The sequence below is a fragment of the Oncorhynchus keta genome, chromosome 24 (assembly GCF_023373465.1).
Source record: "Oncorhynchus keta strain PuntledgeMale-10-30-2019 chromosome 24, Oket_V2, whole genome shotgun sequence".
Lineage (NCBI taxonomy): Eukaryota > Metazoa > Chordata > Actinopteri > Salmoniformes > Salmonidae > Oncorhynchus > Oncorhynchus keta.
Window position 1 is genome coordinate 28,466,465 of NC_068444.1, and position 19,083 is coordinate 28,485,547.

Sequence of the window (19,083 nt, forward strand, 5' to 3'; positions counted from 1 at the left end):
ATTTTATGAAACAAGTTATTTTTTTAATTTCACTTCACCAATTTGGACTATTTTGTGTATGTCCATTACATGAAATCCAAATAAAAATCTATTTAAATTACAGGTTGTAATGCAATAAAATAGTAAAAACACCAAGGGGGATGAATACTTTTGAAGGCACTGTATATGAATTTGGTCGGGTCGCCCAAAAAGTTACATATTGCAGCTTCAAGTCCTTATTGATTTGGACACCGAGGAACTTGAAGCTCTGGACCCGCGCTACTGCAACCTCGTCGATGTGGATGGGGGCCCGCTGTAGGCTGTCTTCGTCACCGGGGATCAGGCCTACCAGGTTGTCGTCAGCAAACTTGATGATGGTGTTGGAATCGTGCGTGGCCATGCAGTCATGGGTGAACAGGGAGTACAGGCGGGGACTAAGCACACACCCCTGTGGGGCCCCTGTGTTGAGGGTCAGCATGGCAGAGGTGATGTTGCCTACCCTCACCACCTGGGATGATGAAGTTGATGTGTGCCATAACCAGCACTTCATGATTACAGATGTGAGTGCAACAGGGTGGTAGTCATTGTGACAGGTAGCATTAGAGTTCTTGGGAACAGGAATGATGGTGGTCAGCTTGAGATGTAGGGATTACAGACTGGGACAAGAAGAGCTTGAAAATGACAGTGAATATACCTGCCAGCTGTTCTGCGCATGCTCCAAGAACACGCTCTGGAATTCCGTTCGGCTCAGCTGCTTTGCAAGTGTTGACCTAATTAACTCACGTTGGCCCCGGAAAGCGAGACCACCCAGTCCCCTGGATCGGTGGGGAACCTCATGCATGGCTTGGTGTTGTTTTTGTCGAAGCGTTCATAAAATGCATTGAGTTTGTCTGGTAAAGAAGCATCGTTATGCATATTACGGCTGGGTCATCCTTTGTAATCTATAATTTACTGTAGCCCCTGCCACATGCGACGGGTGTCTGAGCCTGTGTAATAGGATTCCACCTTGTTCCTATATATTGAACTCTTGGTTGTTTGATGGCTCTGAGGAGGTCGTAGCAGAACTTCTTGCACTTGTTCGTGTCCTCAGCCGTAGCCTCTGGGTTGGCTGCGATAGCCCTGTGTGCGGTAGCCCTGTCCTTTAGTTTAGCACCAACCTTCGTGTTAATCCAGGGCTTTTGATTGGGGAAGCAGCAAACCTTCACTGTGGGGACAAGGTCAGCGATGCATTTCCTATCGAAAGCCAGTGATAGAGGTGGCTAGCTCATCGATGCTATTGGCGGAGTCCCGGAACATAGTCCATTCAGCACTAGCTAAGCAGTCCTGTAGCATAGTCGCCAATTCCTTATAACTTACCCTTGTCATAAAGAGTTTCATTTTAAAGATAACATATTCACTTAGACACTCACTTGGTGAAGGCTGCAGGACTGAAAGCCATTGAATACAACAACCATGTGTCTGTTGCTAACAAATAAGAGTCATGGGTGGAAACTACAATACACTCGAAAGGCAATGTACATTGAGAAATATGCAAATAAGGTAGAATAAATTCTCAAATTGAAAAGTTGAGTGTACATACATTCTCAAGTTGAATTGTATGCTGGTTCTGCCCAAATGTTGAGCAAATTCAGAATCCAATTGCAGCTGGTTGCCTAACAAGTAAATGCAATTATTTTGGCCTTTTACCCATTTGTTCCCAAAAAATTCCCAGACATGCCACTATGCAAATCTAATGCCATTCGAAACCCTTACATGCAATACATGCTGATTTTATTTATTATTTGAGTGAAAAGAATTTGAAAAAGTAGGCTGTTTTATTTTCAGCTACAATTGTGCCCGATGAGAATATGCAGTGCTCTGCCTATAATTAACAATAATTTATGCCTATTCCCCAGCCACAACATGTACAGTTGAAGTCAGAAGTTTACATACACCTTAGCCAAATACATTTAAACTCAGTTTTTCACAATTCCTGACATTTAATCCTAGTAAAAAACTGTCTTAGGTCAGTTAGGATCACCACTTTATTTTAAGAATGTGAAATGCCAGAATAATAGTAGAGAGAATTATTTATTTAAGCTTTTATTTATTTCATCACATTCCCAGTGGGTCAGAAGTTTACATACACTCAATTAGTATTTGGTAGCACTGCCTTTAAATTGTTTAACTTGGGTCAAACATTTCAGGTAGCCTTCCACAAGCTTCCCAGAATAAATTGGGTGAATTTTGGCCCATTCTTCCTGACAGAGCTGGTGTAACGGAGTCAGGTTTGTATGCCTCCTTGCTCGCACACACTTTTTCAGTTCTGCCTACATATTTTCGATAGGATTGAGGTCAGGGTTTGTGATGGCCACTCCAATACCTTGACTTGGTTGTCCTTAAGCCATTTTGCCACAACTTTGGAAGTATGCTTGGAGTCATTGTCCAGTCCCTCCTGCAGCAAAGCACCCCCACAACATGATGCTGCCACCCCCGTGCTTCACGGTTGGGATGGTGTTCTTCGGCTTGCAAGCCTCCCCCTTTTTCCTCCAAACATAATGATGGTCGTTATGGCCAAACAGTTATATTTTTGTTTCATCAGACCAGAGGACGTTTCTCCAAAAAGTACTATCTTTGTCCCCATGTGCAGTTGCAAACCGTAGTCTGGCTTTTTTATGGCGGTTTTTGAGCAGTGGCTTCTTCCTTCCTTGAGCGGCCGTTCAGGTTATGTCGATATAGGACTCGTTATACTGTGTATATAGATAGTTTTGTACCTGTTTCCTCCAACATCTTCACAAGGTCCTTTGCTGTTGTTCTGGGATTGATTTGCACTTTTTTCACCAATGTATGTTCATCTCTAGGAGACAGAATGCGTCTCCTTCCTGAGCGGTATGACAGCTGTGTGGGCCCATGGTGTTTATACTTGCGTACTATTGTTTGTACAGATGAACATGGTACCTTCAGGCGTTTGGAAATTGCTTCCAAGGATGAACCAGACTTGTGGAGGTCTACAATTTATTTTCTGAGGTCTTGGCTGATTTATTTTGATTTTCCCATGATGTCAAGCAAAGAGGCACTGAGTTTGAAGGTAGGCCTCGAAATAAATCCACAGGTACACCTCCAATTGACTCAAATGATGTCAATTAGCCTATCAGAAGCTTCAAAAGCCATGACATAATTTTCTGGAATTTTCCAAGCTATTTAAAGGCACAGTCAATTTAGTGTATGCAAACTTGTGACCCACTGGAATTGTGATACAGTGAATTATAAGTGAAATAATCTGTCTGTAAACAATTGCTGGAAAAATGACTTGTGTCATGCACAAAGTAGATGTCTTAACTGACTTGACAACACTATAGTATGTAACAAGAAATTTGTTGTTGAAAAAACGAGTTTTAATGACTCCAACCTAAGTGTATGTAAACTTCCGACTTCAACTGTATATATACCTCAGCCCAATGACTCACACATCCCTGTTACCCCAATGCCCTATCCAACACCCACATGCCAATACCCCAATATTGATCCAATCAAGTCCCAATACACCTATATCCTTGCCCCATTTGTTACCAATAGACTCCAGTTCCTTTGCCAAAACACCTCAGCCCTGTTACGTGCTGATCTTAGCCCTGATACCCAGTTTGTCAAGGTATTCCCCCATGTCACCAACATTTACCTATATCCAGCTATCCCCCAGCACACATAGTTACTATAAACAGCATTACATAGCTTTCTACCTAACAAAATATAGTTTTAAGCACTACCAAGGGACTTGTGACTCAAGTATAAAGGACTCAGAATTAGACTTGAATGCTAGGCACTCGGGACTCAACTTGAAGTTTAGTGACTTGACTACGTCACTGCCAGAAAGGATTTGAAGGGGCTATTAGACGTCCATTTAGACCCATTACCTGAATGAGCCTGGTAAATCTCTACATCCCATAACTCATATAAACCAGGTTTATTCATGGGCATAAAGCTTGATACTCATATAAAGCAGGTCTACTGCAGTGTCCAAGCCTCCTCATTCATACAAACCATGCATGTCTACACCTGCACTTCAGCCCTAATATACCCATACGAACAAGGTTAACACCTATGGGCTGTGGCTGTAAGTGAGGACTTGGTGGACTGTATATTCTTTAGATTAGGTTTAGATGTACTTTATGTGTTTGTTCCAGTGTGCTGGTAAGGGTACAAATGACAGACAGGTAGGATTCCAGTTGAGGTGGTTTAATAACACTGAAGATGGATAAGCATGGAACAGCACTGCACAGTATATGTAGTCTGGATGGGCTAAGGCAATTAGTAGCCTGGCAACTTGTTTCAAACAAAGTTTGTGTGTGGTATATCAACAAGGATGCACACTGGCCTTGGCTAACACAATGAAAGCTAACTGGTGAGAAAACACAAGGATGGCCAGAACTTTCTCTCCCTTAACATCTCTCAAACTGATCTTTTCTGAGCTGGAGATTGCCCAGCATGCTCTGCTCCACTTCACTGGTGGGCGGAACTACAGCTCTGATATGATGAACTAACATTACTGATATGATTAACTACAAATACTTCACAGCCTTTTGTACAGTGGCCATGTCCAATATTCTGATAAAAACACATCTGCCCTTGTAACTATTTAGCAAAACTCACATAAACCAAGTCTACCCTTGTTCAAGAGACACTGAACAAAGCTATTGACATCAACTATTTATGTTATTATATTACAGGTTATTGCATTTAGGGGTCTATACATCACCAATTCCCCTTGAAATAACAAAATTAAATGTTTTATAGTCAAAAATGTCATATATATTTTAAAAATTAATCTCTTAAGCATAGTTTAAGGCTAATGTATCAAGTATCCATAACCGAACAATCTTAATCTACTGAAAAAAATGATATACTATGATTAAATTTATATAATAGATTCGTAACTATTGTCCCATTGGTCACAATTGGGACCACAAAGATATTTTCATATACCACAAGCATCATGAATTCAATGTATTGAATATGAAAGCACATATGTAAACTAGAGCCTTTAAACATTATGTTAACAATGAAAATATTGTTAAACGTCAACAATGTATTGATTTTAAAGCTGTTGAATGGAGACTTCTGGTGCCAAATCTGTCTGTAAAATACAATTTTGAAGAAAGCATATGAATCTTCTCTAAATGACACGTTGATAATGCATACAGTACATACGTTTTGTGCTGTGGCCTATGGGATTAAATGGGTTAATGACAACAAAAATGGAGGTAAAGTCCACAGATATGCAAAGTGCTGGCACTGGCAGGAAAGTAGCATGTTATTTCATGAACGAAAATGTTTTATAAGTACTTCATTAAGGTCGGACGTGTGGGGGGGGACCATACTTACGAACTCTTGCTTAAACGTCAAGTGTAAACCTTTTGGAACAAAAATGCTAGGTGTTTTTCTCATTAGAAAACATGTCACAATAAACCCACCAGGCCAAGAGTCACTAATTTCTGGGAACAATTAACGAATCAACCGATGAACGATGTAGACGTAGTTGCTCAACATGATAGGATGTAATCGAACACTTTTTCATGAAAGCAATAATTTCACACTATGGGCAATGTATTAACACTTTTACTTTATTATCACCTGGTCTACTTATAGGGAATTCTTGTTTTATTCCACCTTCAACGGAAAAACCCAACCAAAACCACCCATTCCTATCATTGTCAGTGTTACATTGCACTAATATGGGAGAACAACATGTTTTTGTTTACAACTGTTTTATTTTGTCGTCAAATTATGTTGGTAACATATGAAATTCGTAGTGTAAATCTGTTGCAGCTCAAATCGACTACAAAACCGACAATGCAGTGCTCTCTATGGGCTGGCTGGCTAGCTAAGTAGCTACCTACAATAATTCCAAAGTCAATATCAGCATCTGATGTAGCTATAGTTAGCTGTAAAATCTCCTAAACAAACTGCCCTATCAATTTAGTCACAATGTTCAACATGCCGTCTGACATTCACAACAGCATGAACTGAAGAGGCAAACAAATAGGAGAAATGTGTTAGAGACCCTTCAAGAATATTGTAAAAAATATGATAAAATGGCTCATTCGAGAAGACAACCTCCCGCGTCATGACATTTGACATGTACTATATGATAGACGTTTTCGCGATCTAAAAGTCGTTAACCTCAATTTTTTCCTTGTATTTCGATGTATAACTGTTTTTTCAACCTCTAACAAAAGCAAGATTAATAAATGAGTCCGAATCCCATGTCATTATCAGATCCCTCTTCCCCCCCCCCTTTATCTTTTCCGCAGCAGGACCAACCCTAGCTGCAACAGGATTCACTACAGCACCACCTACTGGCACGGAGGCCAATTTAGAGAGACCAGAGTTCAGGACTTCATTGATGTCTTTTCCATTCAATTCATTGCCAACATTGCCTCTTCGGCCTCGATTATTTTTACACTCACCAAAATGGTAATGATGTCCTAAGAGGGGCTGGTGTTACCGCCAGGAAGTAGGCGGACACAACGCATTAAAATAAAAAAAAGTCAAAACAGACACGAAACGTCGGTCACGCTGATTTTTCCGTAAGGTATCCAGTCTAGTGACAGGCTTTATCCCAATGCTGCGTTATCCCGGCCGAATTGCTGTATAATGGCAATAGCGCAGCTACACATGAAAACATGAAATGACCCAGGGAATCGATAGAACATCACTCAGATGTACAAAAACAATATAACATCCAAAATGGGTGAATCTTTACATGAAGGTAGATATAGTTTATTAATTAATTTATATAATCTATACAGTTCAAGAAGTGAACAAATGTGGATCTTATTTCCTTATGCACAAACAATCAAGATCAACTTAAAAACAGCAACAACTATAAATATTGAGGGTTGGTTGGACAACATTATTATTCCTCAGAAGAACAATGGTGAAATGGGGATAATGACTGTTTCAGGCGGTTTGTTTTGAATGGACAGATGGGCTTTTGTTGTGCGTTTTAAAACCACAGGTGAAAAAAAGTTGGAAGAGTTTAGATCTCGTCTACGAAGGGCGTCTTGACGAGGTTTCCACTTGAAGCCATGGACTTCTTGCCCGACACAAACTTATTTGCAGCCTGAGAGAAGAAAGAAAACACATCTAAGCACAAAAACAAACAAACAAACTAGGAAACACTCAGAATATACCGTGCAAGTTGAGAGTGAGCTGCAGCAAAGACGGTAATATAGAAATATATTCACTTCCACTCAAATGTTCACTTCCTGTCCAATTCACATCAATGCATGACTAAATCAAAATTAAACTTATGTGGAAGTTAATATTCGCCAAAAACTGAATAAACGTACGTTGGCAACATCAGTTGCTGAGACTGAGTCGATCATCTGTGCGATGGCCTCGGGGGAGTGGTAGGCCCCTCTGGCCAGAGCCTGTGAACCCATGGCATCTAACAAACCCTCTGAGCTCTCCAACGACATCAGGTACTCAGCCTTCAGCTGGGTCCTAAAGGGGTAAAGAAACAGGCACAACTTAAGTCAACATGTAGAAATTCCCTTCTATTTGCAATACTTTTCTCGATTATATGTACTCAAATTCTATACTGAAGTCTGTGTGCATGTTAGCTTACTTGGCGCGGGTCAGGTCAGCTTCTGAGACCCCACTTGCAACAGCCTTCACCTGGCCAATAGCTGCCTTGATCACCTGTAGAGAGGAGGACAGGGATAGGTCAGTAAATGGATCAATGGGAGGTCAAAGTTAATCTTCATTATGCTCTTTCCTCATGCTAAATGAATGATCTTACATTACATTCTATGTAAAAGTAACTATCACTCACACGGTTCATCGGACTACTTAGCAACTGATTCAGAAAGCTGTTGTGAAGAGTTCAAATTAAGCTTTATGAATTCTCATAAAAAGTACCTTATTAGAAAGCAGTGGAAATTTAAGAGACATAATACTCACATCACCAGCTGCTGCAGACTGGGAGATAGTGTAGACTCCAAACAGGCCAGAGTCAGAGTAGTTGACATTGAAAGCAGAGGCCTAAAAGGAGGGGACACCAAAGGAGAATGACATTTGTTTTGCCACTCTAATACAACCATATGAAATTCTGCATGATAGAATACAATATCTATTCTGCACAAAACACTTATTTCAAAAGATTCCTCCACATATTGCATTCTCCTCTTGTATATAGCCCAGCTATGAAAACACAAACACAATCCAATCTGGTGATTATGCCACTCACATCGAAGGGGTCTGCAGTAGCCTTAGCAACGCCCTGGATGAGTTTGGAGGTGGAATTGGAGCCTCTCTTGATGTGTGGCCCCGCCCCCAGGACATGCTGAAGTACAGAGAAGGCCATGACCTCATCTGTGCCCACCGCCGCCCCCTCAGACACCACTGCAGAGTGCACCAGGCTGGACCCATTCTGCACCCTCACCTCACCTAGAGAGGAAGGGAGAGAGGGAGACGCAGAGAGAGGAGAGAGGGAGACGCAGAGAGAGAGAAGAGAGAGAGAGACGCAGAGAGAGAGGAGAGAGGGAGACGCAGAGAGAGAGGAGAGAGGAGAGAGGGAGACGCAGAGAGAGAGGAGAGAGGAGAGAGGGAGACGCAGAGAGAGAGGAGAGAGGGAGACGCAGAGAGAGAGGAGAGAGAAAGGCAGCAAGAAACTTAGAATTCAGGGAATTTTCCATGCCAGAGGAAAATTAGGTTTCATGCTTTTAGCAGATAGTGGAATAAAAGTCTTACCGCCTCGGTACTGAGCCTTTGTCCCAGCGGTGCCCATCCCACTGCGGATGTTGAGGAACTGTTCTCCTACCTGCTTCAGAACATCGTGGTCCACACCTGAACACATAGAATGCATGTAAGAATACAATAATATATATTTTTTAAATATTACCTTAACGCACAGCTACCTGGAGAAAAATAATTTGATAAAAAAATATGTTTTATTAAATATACATGTTTAACACTTACCAAGCCCAACCAGAGCCATTCTTGCACTTGTGAAATTGTTCTGGATAAAATTGTGCATCTGGAGAGGCAAACATCAGAGGGTTAATCAAAAACATAAACGTAATGCTGTACTTCGTGAAGTAGAGCATGCTGGGTTGTGCATCAGGAGAGGAAGATGAACGTCCATAGCATTAGTCCCAACTCGATGATAATGCAGGGACCAGGATGTTGAGTGTCTTACATGGTCAGCGTCGACGTGGCCAACCATGTAGTCTGGGCAGTAGAGGGAGTTGGACAGCGTGTTCTTGTAAGCAGCTCCATGTAGACCCTCAATCACACCTGAGGAAAATAACCGCAAGGCCCTTCAGACGCAGTGTGATGACAATTTGCAATCTTTTGACATTCAGCATAATGTAATCTAGAGCCGTTAACAGAAAGTATATTCAAATAAAGAAACAAAAACAACCACATGACTGACTGAGTGTGTATGTGTGTGCTAACCCATCTGGGGGGACTGTGCAGCCAGGGCCCTGTCCATCTTGACCCTGGAGGTGAGGTCAGACACCTCCCATGGCCTGAACTCTGGTGCTGTGGTCACATTGATCAGGTACTCCATCACTGTGTCACTGCATTAGACAACACACAGAAAGGAGAATAACAATGATTTATTCACCATATATTAGATCTATGTTTGTGTACACATATGTATACGTGAGGCAAGCAACACTTACATGTGGTCTCTGAGACAGTCAACAGAGTAGATCATGTTCTCTCTGGATGACGTCACGCTGCATAGAAAACACACACACACAGATACACTACATGACCAGAAGTATATGGACACCTGCTCGTCGAACATCTCATTCTAAAATCATGGGCATTAATATGGAGTTGGTCCCCCCCATTGCTGCTTTAACAGCCTCCTTTCTTCTGGGAAGGTGTTCTACAAGATGTTGGAACATTGCTGCGGGGACTTGCTTTCCATTCAGCCACAAGAGCATTAGTGAGGTCAGGTACTGATGTTGGGCGATGAGCTTGTGTGGCCTACCACTTCGCGGCTGAGCCGTTGTTGCTCTTAGACATTTCCACTTCACAATAACAGCACTTACAGTTGACCAGGGCAGCTCTAGCAGGGCAGAAATTTTACGGACTGACTTGTTGGAAAGGTGGCATCCTATGACGGTGCCACATTGAAAGTCACTGCGCACTTCAGTAAGACCATTCTACTGCCAATGTTTGTCTATGGAGATCGCATGGCTGTGTGCTCAATTTTATACAACTGTCAGCAACGGGTATGGCTGAAATATCCGAATCCACTCATTTGAAGGGATGTCCACATACTTACACTATATATACGAAAGTATGACATCCATGGCAGTGGTACAGCTAGTCAGAAAATATGCTAAAGAGATTCTCTGGTAATTTTGTATACTTTTTAGCCAGTAGTTGTGAAAGTAGCACTCATGAACCAAAAAAGTCACATACGTATGTGCACCGCGGCATTGTTCTCTCTCTCTCTGCTGTGTCCACAGAACAATCAGGCCCATCCTGCAACCTCATTGGATAATGCTGGGCAGGCCCCTTGCTAGCTGCCACTCAAATGCGAGGGGCTGAAGATCATTGGCTAGAACTCAAACTGCTAGGGAGCTGGCCCACTTGGGGGAAAATGGCACGGCACAGCTTCAAGAAAACAGTCACTTTCAAACTAGGGATTTCGTGGCAAATTGAGGTAAAACAGTAATTCTTCTCAGATGATGATGCATGAACTACCCATTGACACATCCAGCCAAAAGCTGGAGGTTTAAAAAAAATACGTTGTTAGTCATCAAAGTAACGGAACATGTCTTTAATTAAGTATCCCAAACAATCTAAATCAAAGGTATGTTTAGTTCTCTTTATGTTTGTATGAGGATGTACACTAAATCACAGACACTGACCCTAGACTTCCTCCAACTGCTTCCACACCATGACAGATCCTGAAGGCTGAAGCACCTTTGGTAGTCTGGAAAAGAGCAGCAGAGATTGGGATGAACCACATCACTAGTTCCTAAGCAGTATTGAGTACATTGAACAATCACTCGAGCTCCTGGATACATCATGTTGATGGAGGGTTAATGAACCAGAACCAGGCGTACCAGGTTGGCAGCCAGACGGAGCAGGTGGGTGACCCCCTGGTTGTCCGGGGACTCATATCGACAGCCAGCTTTCACAAACACACCGATCCTGGAAGCCGGGGAGTAGTTGTCCAGTGAGGCTATCACCAGACCGCTGGGCAGTTTAGTCACCTGGAGGAGAAATATCAGTTAGCATCACACCTACAGTGCCTTCAGGAAGTATTCATACCCCTTGACTTGAGCACTGCAGAAACTATTACACTCAACGGAACGACTTGATTAGTGTAGTGTCAACAACGCAGCCACTGCCAGCTAGCCTACTTCAGCAGTACTGTATCATTTTAATCATTTTAGTCAATAAGATTCTTGCTACGTAAGCTTAACTTTCTGAACATTCGAGACGTGTAGTCCACTTGTCATTCCAATCTCCTTTGCATTAGCGTAGCCTCTTCTGTAGCCTGTCAACTATGTGTCTGTCTATCCCTGTTCTCTCCTCTCTGCACAGACCATACAAAACGCTCCACACCGCGTGGCCGCGGCCACCTAATCTGGTGGTCCCAGCGCGCACGACCCACGTGGAGTTCCAGGTCTCCGGTAGCCTCTGGAACTGCCGATCTGCGGCCAACAAGGCAGAGTTCATCTCAGCCTATGCCTCCCTCCAGTCCTCGACTTCTTGGCACTGACGGAAACATGGATCACCACAGACAACACTGCTACTCCTACTGCTCTCTCTTCGTCCGCCCACGTGTTCTCGCACACACCGAGAGCTTCTGGTCAGCGGGGTGGTGGCACCGGGATCCTCATCTCTCCCAAGTGGTCATTCTCTCTTTCTCCCCTTACCCATCTGTCTATCGCCTCCTTTGAATTCCATGCTGTCACAGTTACCAGCCCTTTCAAGCTTAACATCCTTATCATTTATCGCCCTCCAGGTCCCCTCGGAGAGTTCATCAATGAGCTTGATACCTTGATAAGCTCCTTTCCTGAGGACGGCTCACCTCTCACAGTGCTGGGCGACTTTAACCTCCCCACGTCTACCTTTGACTCATTCCTCTCTGCCTCCTTCTTTCCACTCCTCTCCTCTTTTGACCTCACCCTCTCACCTTCCCCCCCTACTCACAAGGCAGGCAATACGCTCGACCTCATCTTTACTAGATGCTGTTCTTCCACTAACCTCATTGCAACTCCCCTCCAAGTCTCCGACCACTACCTTGTATCCTTTTCCCTCTCGCTCTCATCTAACACCTCCCACACTGCCCCTACTCGGATGGTATCGCGCCGTCCCAACCTTCGCTCTCTCTCCCCCGCTACTCTCTCCTCTTCCATCCTATCATCTCTTCCCTCTGCTCCAACCTATCTCCTGATTCTGCCTCCTCAACCCTCCTCTCCTCCCTTTCTGCATCCTTTGACTCTCTATGTCCCCTATCCTCCAGGCCGGCTCGGTCCTCCCCTCCCGCCCCGTGGCTCGACGACTCATTGCGAGCTCACAGAACAGGGCTCCGGGCAGCCGAGCAGAAATGGAGGAAAACTCGCCTCCCTGCGGACCTGGCATCCTTTCACTCCCTCCTCTCTACATTTTCCTCCTCTGTCTCTGCTGCTAAAGCCATTTTCTACCACTCTAAATTCCAAGCATCTGCCTCTAACCCTAGGAAGCTCTTTGCCACCTTCTCCTCCCTCCTGAATCCTCCTCCCCCCCCCCCTCCTCCTCCCTCTCTGCAGATGACTTCGTCAACCATTTTGAAAAGAAGGTCGACGACATCTGATCCTCGTTTGCTAAGTCAAACGGCACCGCTGGTTCTGCTCACACTGCCCTACCCTGTGCTCTGACCTCTTTCTCCCCTCTCTCTCCAGATGAAGTCTTGTGACGGCCGGCCGCCCAACAACCTGCCCGCTTGACCCTATCCCCTCCTCTCTTCTCCAGACCATTTCCGGAGACCTACTCCCTTACCTCACCTCGCTCATCAACTCATCCCTGACCGCTGGCTACGTCCCTTCCGTCTTCAAGTGAGCGAGAGTTGCACCCCTTCTGAAAAAACCTACACTCGATCCCTCCGATGTCAACAACTACAGACCAGTATCCCTTCTTTCTTTTCTCTCCAAAACTCTTGAACGTGCCGTCCTTGGCCAGCTCTCCCGCTATCTCTCTCTGAATGACCTTCTTGATCCTAAATCAGTCAGGTTTCAAGACTAGTCATTCAACTGAGACTGCTCTTCCCTGTATCACGGAGGCGCTCCGCACCGCTAAAGCTAAATCTCTCTCCTCTGCTCTCATCCTTCTAGACCTATCGGCTGCCTTCGATACTGTGAACCATCAGATCCTCCTCTCCGAGTTGGGCATCTCCGGCGCGGCCCACGCTTGGATTGCGTCCTACCTGACAGGTCGCTCCTACCAGGTGGCGTGGCGAGAATCTGTCTCCTCACCACGCGCTCTCACCACTGGTGTCCCCCAGGGCTCTGTTCTAGGCCCTCTCCTATTCTCGCTATACACCAAGTCACTTGGCTCTGTCATAACCTCACATGGTCTCTCCTATCATTGCTATGCAGACAACACACAATTAATCTTCTCCTTTCCCCCTTCTGATGACCAGGTGGCGAATCGCATCTCTGCATGTCTGGCAGACATATCAGTGTGGATGACGGATCACCACCTCAAGCTGAACCTCGGCAAGACGGAGCTGCTCTTCCTCCCAGGGAAGGACTGCCCGTTCCATGATCTCGCCATCACGGTTGACAACTCCATTGTGTCCTCCTCCCAGAGCGCTAAGAACCTTGGCGTGATCCTGGACAACACCCTGTCGTTCTCAACTAACATCAAGGCGGTGGCCCGTTCCTGTAGGTTCATGCTCTACAACATCCGCAGAGTACGACCCTGCCTCACACAGGAAGCGGCGCAGGTCCTAATCCAGGCACTTGTCATCTCCCGTCTGGATTACTGCAACTCGCTGTTGGCTGGGCTCCCTGCCTGTGCCATTAAACCCCTACAACTCATCCAGAACGCCGCAGCCCGTCTGGTGTTCAACCTTCCCAAGTTCTCTCACGTCACCCCGCTCCTCCGCTCTCTCCACTGGCTTCCAGTTGAAGCTCGCATCCGCTACAAGACCATGGTGCTTGCCTACGGAGCTGTGAGGGGAACGGCACCTCAGTACCTCCAGGCTCTGATCAGGCCCTACACCCAAACAAGGGCACTGCGTTCATCCACCTCTGGCCTGCTCGCCTCCCTACCACTGAGGAAGTACAGTTCCCGCTCAGTCCAGTCAAAACTGTTCGCTGCTCTGGCCCCCCAATGGTGGAACAAACTCCCTCACGACGCCAGGACAGCGGAGTCAATCACCACCTTCCGGAGACACCTGAAACCCCACCTCTTTAAGGAATACCTAGGATAGGATAAGTAATCCTTCTCACCCCCCTTTAAGATTTAGATGCACTATTGTAAAGTGACTGTTCTACTGGATGTCGTAAGGTGAATGCACCAATTTGTAAGTCGCTCTGGATAAGAGCGTCTGCTAAATGACTTAAATGTAATGTTAAATGACTTATTCCACATTTAGCTGTGTTACAGCCTGAATAATAAAATCTACACATAATGACAAAGTGAAAACCTTTTTTCTGTGAAAAGGAAATACAGAAATATCTCATTTAAATAAGTATTCACACCCCTGAGTTACATGTTAGAATTACCTTTGGCAGTGATTACTGTGAGTATTTCTGGGTAAGTCTCTAAGAGCTTTGCAAACCTGGATTGCACATTATTATTTTTTATATTTATATTTCTTCAAGCTCTGTCAAGTTGGTTATTAATCATTGTTAGACAGCCATTCAAGTCTTGCCATAGCTTTTCAAGCCGATTTATGTCAAAACTGTAACTAGGCCTCTCAAGAACATTCAATGTCATCTCGGTAAGCAACTGTTTTGAACTACACACTCTCCCATTAATGTACCCAACTCCCTTTTCACTCTATAAGGAATACAGATATTCACAAATAATCTAATTAACTAGGTTTGTTATTTTCTGGTGCCTCTATGAAATTGCCTCTGAGTTGTTCTATGAATTATTAATGTATGAGGTATTATTGGTGGGGTTACCCCTGTGCTGTGACTTGTGGTCATATGGCGTGTCTTGTCCTCTCTCTCCACTGATCATCTGGAAAACAGGCTACACTCTAGGCAGTCTCTTCTGCTGATGTGTGTCTGGTAGCAGTACGCTCTCTATCCTGACTATTATTGCACACAGAGTGAGTCCTTGCAAATGAAGTGGCTTCTTAAGCAAATGTTTTCTCCTGAACTGATTTAGGTTTGCCATAACAAAGGGGTTGAATACTTAGACTCAAGACATTTAAACTTTTCATTTTTTATTAATTAGTAAACATTTCTTGACATAATTCCACTTTGACATTGTGGAGTGTTATATGCAGCCCAGTGACATCTCAATTGAATCCATTTTTAATTCAGGCTGTAACAAAACAAAATGTGGAAAAAGTCCAGGGGAGTGAATACTTCCTGAAGGCCCTGAACATGTGTTTTATGCAGTTATGATGTCACAAAATGTTAACAGAGCAGTGCAGTGTGACACGTCTTAGCTCTAGGTTCTGTTATAGCATGTTCACATAAAAGGCAACAAATGGGTGGAAAGCATCACATTACAAATCTGAAATGCCTTTGCTAGTTTTACTTCAACTATTACAAATATAATCAGCACAACATTTCACTGGCAGTTTGTAGCAGTACATAGAGATTCTATGTGGTATAATAAAATCAGACCAATATCTCAAAGGAAAAAAGGCCTGTGTAAATACACTGGAGTTAGAGTAAGACAGATGACAATCTCCACCCAGACCACCACATACATGAACATATTGGTATGAGGGCAGCCCCTGTGGAGAATTTGAGGCCTGACAGAGGCTGGGCCCGGTTTCCCGATAGTGATGGAATTTAGGCTTCTGAGTGTTTAAACAATGCATCTTTCCTACAACATCCGGAGATAAAACTTGCGTTTCCCAAAACACTACCCTAAGAGAACAGTTGCTAAATGCACCATTGGTACATTTTCGATACTGATAGGATCGAAAAGAAATGGAGCGCTGCTCTCGGATCAGCATTCTCCATTCAAATCTTACCTTAACATTAGAATTATTCCACAATACTGACGACGAAGCAGCTCCTATATTAGTCCTACGACCTACGGCTGCATATATTGAGGCGGCTTATTCTACGGCTTGACCAATAAAAATGCTATCATTGTGCACGTTAGGCTACATATCATGTAATATATTGAGACAAATTACAGACAGTAGAGCACAAGTACCAAAACATAACCAAATTGATTGAAAATTAAATGTAGCCTGTTTCAATATGATTTAATGCATTCATCTCAGTTTTCATTTGAAGCATCTTTTTATACGTTGCTTGTTTGTATCAATTGGAAAGACATTGAGCGTTGGACTAGTAACCGAAAGGTTGCAAGATCGAATCCCCGAGCTGACAAGGTATAAATCTGTCATTCTGCCCCTGAACAAGGCAGTTAACCCACTGTTCCTAGGCCGTCATTGAAAATAAGAATTTGTTCTTAACCGACTTGCTTAGTTAAATAAAGGTAAAATGTAAAAAATATATATTTTTTAAAAACATTGGCAACTTTGTATTTGTAGTGAACTTTGTTCTGAAGTTATCAGCGGTCAGAAAGACTCTGATAAACCATGTGATTCTATGTTTAGCTGAGATCTTCGGTTTCTTCTGTGCATTAAGTGACACGGGAGGGCAAAAAAGCATCTAATTAGGCACGTAGCTGTGGTCTGAGTCAGGCGTTAGATTACGAGCATTTTCAAGTGCAACGTTAATAACGATGGTTCTGGGAAACAGCTCGGAGATTTCATGATACTCCTTCAATGGTTCTAACGATGAACTTAGCCTTAAGATACTTTTGGGAAACTGGGCCTTGGTCTGTCCGGGTGGCTACAAAAAAAATGTATTCGTGAGGAGAGAGAAACATGTCAACACCCACTGACCTGCACATCCTGAGGCTGAAACTTGACATGCTCAGCAGCAACATCCAACTTCCGGGCAGCCTGGGCTGAGTAAAGCCTTGTCTGTAATAGAGAAAAGATACAAGGTGACTTAATATCCTACTAGTGTTTTATGGTGGGTCTGGACTCTGGATAGAGAGAGACAATTAGATGATTGAGAATCAGAAACAGAATGATGGTTGAATGCAGACTGGACAGATGTGGATGGAGCTTATGGTGGCACAGTGGTATAATAATATTCAAATGTTTCATGTTTAATAAAAAGGCACATTCCGTATTTTCTGTTTCCATTCAACAGTGCAGCCCGGTCACTCAGTTTGTTTTGGTTTTGGAGGACTGTGGAGGAGGATCATGGAACGTGCAAAAATCAAAGAATAGGTATATTCACCATGCTGGACCATGATGAAACTTGAGCCGCGATAAACTTGGCTGTAAGGGGGAAATTAGCTACCTAGAAAGTCTGTCTCCAGTTCAACTCATTCATAGACGCTAACTACCTTTAGCGCACTATTGACGATAGTATCTTCTGGCCGGGGGAATTTTGTTTAGAGAAATCCTTTTCATAAAACAAAATGTTAAATTACAGGGAAAGGTGACTTATCAATATATTCACCTGTATTTGCCCCCCAAAAATGTAATGATAATTAGCTGCAAATGTGGCTATCATAAAGAACTACAAAATCCAATGGCTACTGAATCGAGGCAAAGGTAAGAATCTCTGGATTAACTCATGTTAACCATTGGTGGAAAAAGTACCTTAATAGAAAATGACTTAAGTAAAAGTCACCCAGTCAATTCCTACTTGTAAACGGGGGTATTAATGTAACCCAGTTAATGTATGTGAGAGCGTGACAGCAAAGTTTACTTATGCATTAGCTAGCTAGGAAAGCAAACTTGTGAGAATGTTACGGTATTCATTGATATCGGAACTTTTAAAACATCAAGTTGTAGCCAACTGAATAACGTTATGTCCTGATTCATTGAATGACACGACAGTGTGTGCCAGCTATTTGCATCATAGTGCACAGTCCACCTGCTATGAACTACATTTGACTTTCAAGGGAGAATCACACCGAAGGCTTGATGTCAAACCAACAGCTGCTAAACCCTATAGCGACCCCCGGTGAGACTGATAAACAACGGAACGAGTATCCTCTGCACGATCCGATCTTCTGATTGGACAGACCGCGAGGGACAAATTTGACAACGCATTGACAGCGGGTAAAGAGTAGATCAAATATTCCACAAATTGTAACGTTAGCTTATTAATAACCACATTTTCGACCCACTATCAAACGTTTAGGCTGGGTTTATCATCATTGTGTTAACGTTCGCTTCCTCGCTAGTATGTTTACGTTAGCTACCTAGTGTCATCACAATTCGTGGTGAAATGGGATACCCAATCAGTTGTACAAATGAATGCATTCAACTGAAATGTGCCTTCCGCATTTAACCCAACCCCTCTGATGCAGAAAAGATCGGGCGGCTGCATTAATCGACATCCACGTCTTCGGCGCCCCGGGAACAGTGGGTTAACTGCCTTGCTCGGGGGCAGAACGACAGGTTTTTACATTGTCACCTCGGGGATTTGTTCCAGCAAACTTTCAGATACTGGCCCGAGCACGATCCTCGCCAACCAAGCCCCACAATCTATAAGTGGGTATCAAAAACGTCTCCTGAATAATCAACTCTTCAATTTATGAAAATGGCAAAGGAGTTCTTACCGATAACTGACTTATTCCGCGAATCCCCTTCATCTCCCCTTTAACCTTACACCAGAACGATGAAACAATATGGCTGACACGGGAATGTCGTACCCAGAATTCCTAGCGCACCAACTTCTTCTTCTGGGTTTTAAAAACGTGCACTAACAAGTGTATTTACCACCACTGTTTTTAAATGTGCTAAACAACTTTTTATCTGCCTTGTAGGATTCTACAAATATTGTCCACATTTTGTGAAAATGCACAACATGCATCAATGGGAAATAACTGGTAACAAAACGAAGCAAAAAGAAGAACATGGGCGGGTCAAAA

At 43.5% G+C, this 19,083-nt stretch overlaps 1 protein-coding gene across 1 annotated transcript; it reads right to left on the reverse strand.

The window, feature by feature from the left end:
* Nucleotides 1-6,707: 6,707 nt before the first annotated feature.
* LOC118402913 (cytochrome b-c1 complex subunit 2, mitochondrial) lies at nucleotides 6,708-18,927 on the reverse strand. Its single transcript, XM_035801280.2, has 14 exons — nucleotides 18,772-18,927; nucleotides 17,030-17,110; nucleotides 11,052-11,201; nucleotides 10,854-10,918; nucleotides 9,648-9,704; nucleotides 9,418-9,542; nucleotides 9,158-9,255; nucleotides 8,938-8,995; nucleotides 8,710-8,805; nucleotides 8,207-8,406; nucleotides 7,921-8,001; nucleotides 7,586-7,659; nucleotides 7,308-7,461; nucleotides 6,708-7,078 (listed from the first exon to the last, which is right to left on the reverse strand). Exons 1-14 carry the CDS (start codon nucleotides 18,802-18,804, stop codon nucleotides 6,995-6,997), a joined length of 1,356 nt encoding a protein of 451 aa, XP_035657173.1. The 5' UTR covers nucleotides 18,805-18,927; the 3' UTR covers nucleotides 6,708-6,994.
* Nucleotides 18,928-19,083: the final 156 nt, after the last annotated feature.

Coding starts and splice junctions, on each gene's coding strand:
- LOC118402913 (XM_035801280.2), bottom strand. CDS start 18,804: ATGAAGGGGATTCGCGGAATAAGTCAGTTATCG. Junction 9,705..10,853: donor GCAGTTGGAGGAAGTCTAGG/GTCAGTGTCTGT, acceptor TTTTCTATGCAG/CGTGACGTCATCCAGAGAGA. Junction 7,660..7,920: donor AGTCTGCAGCAGCTGGTGAT/GTGAGTATTATG, acceptor TCCTCTCTACAG/GTGATCAAGGCAGCTATTGG.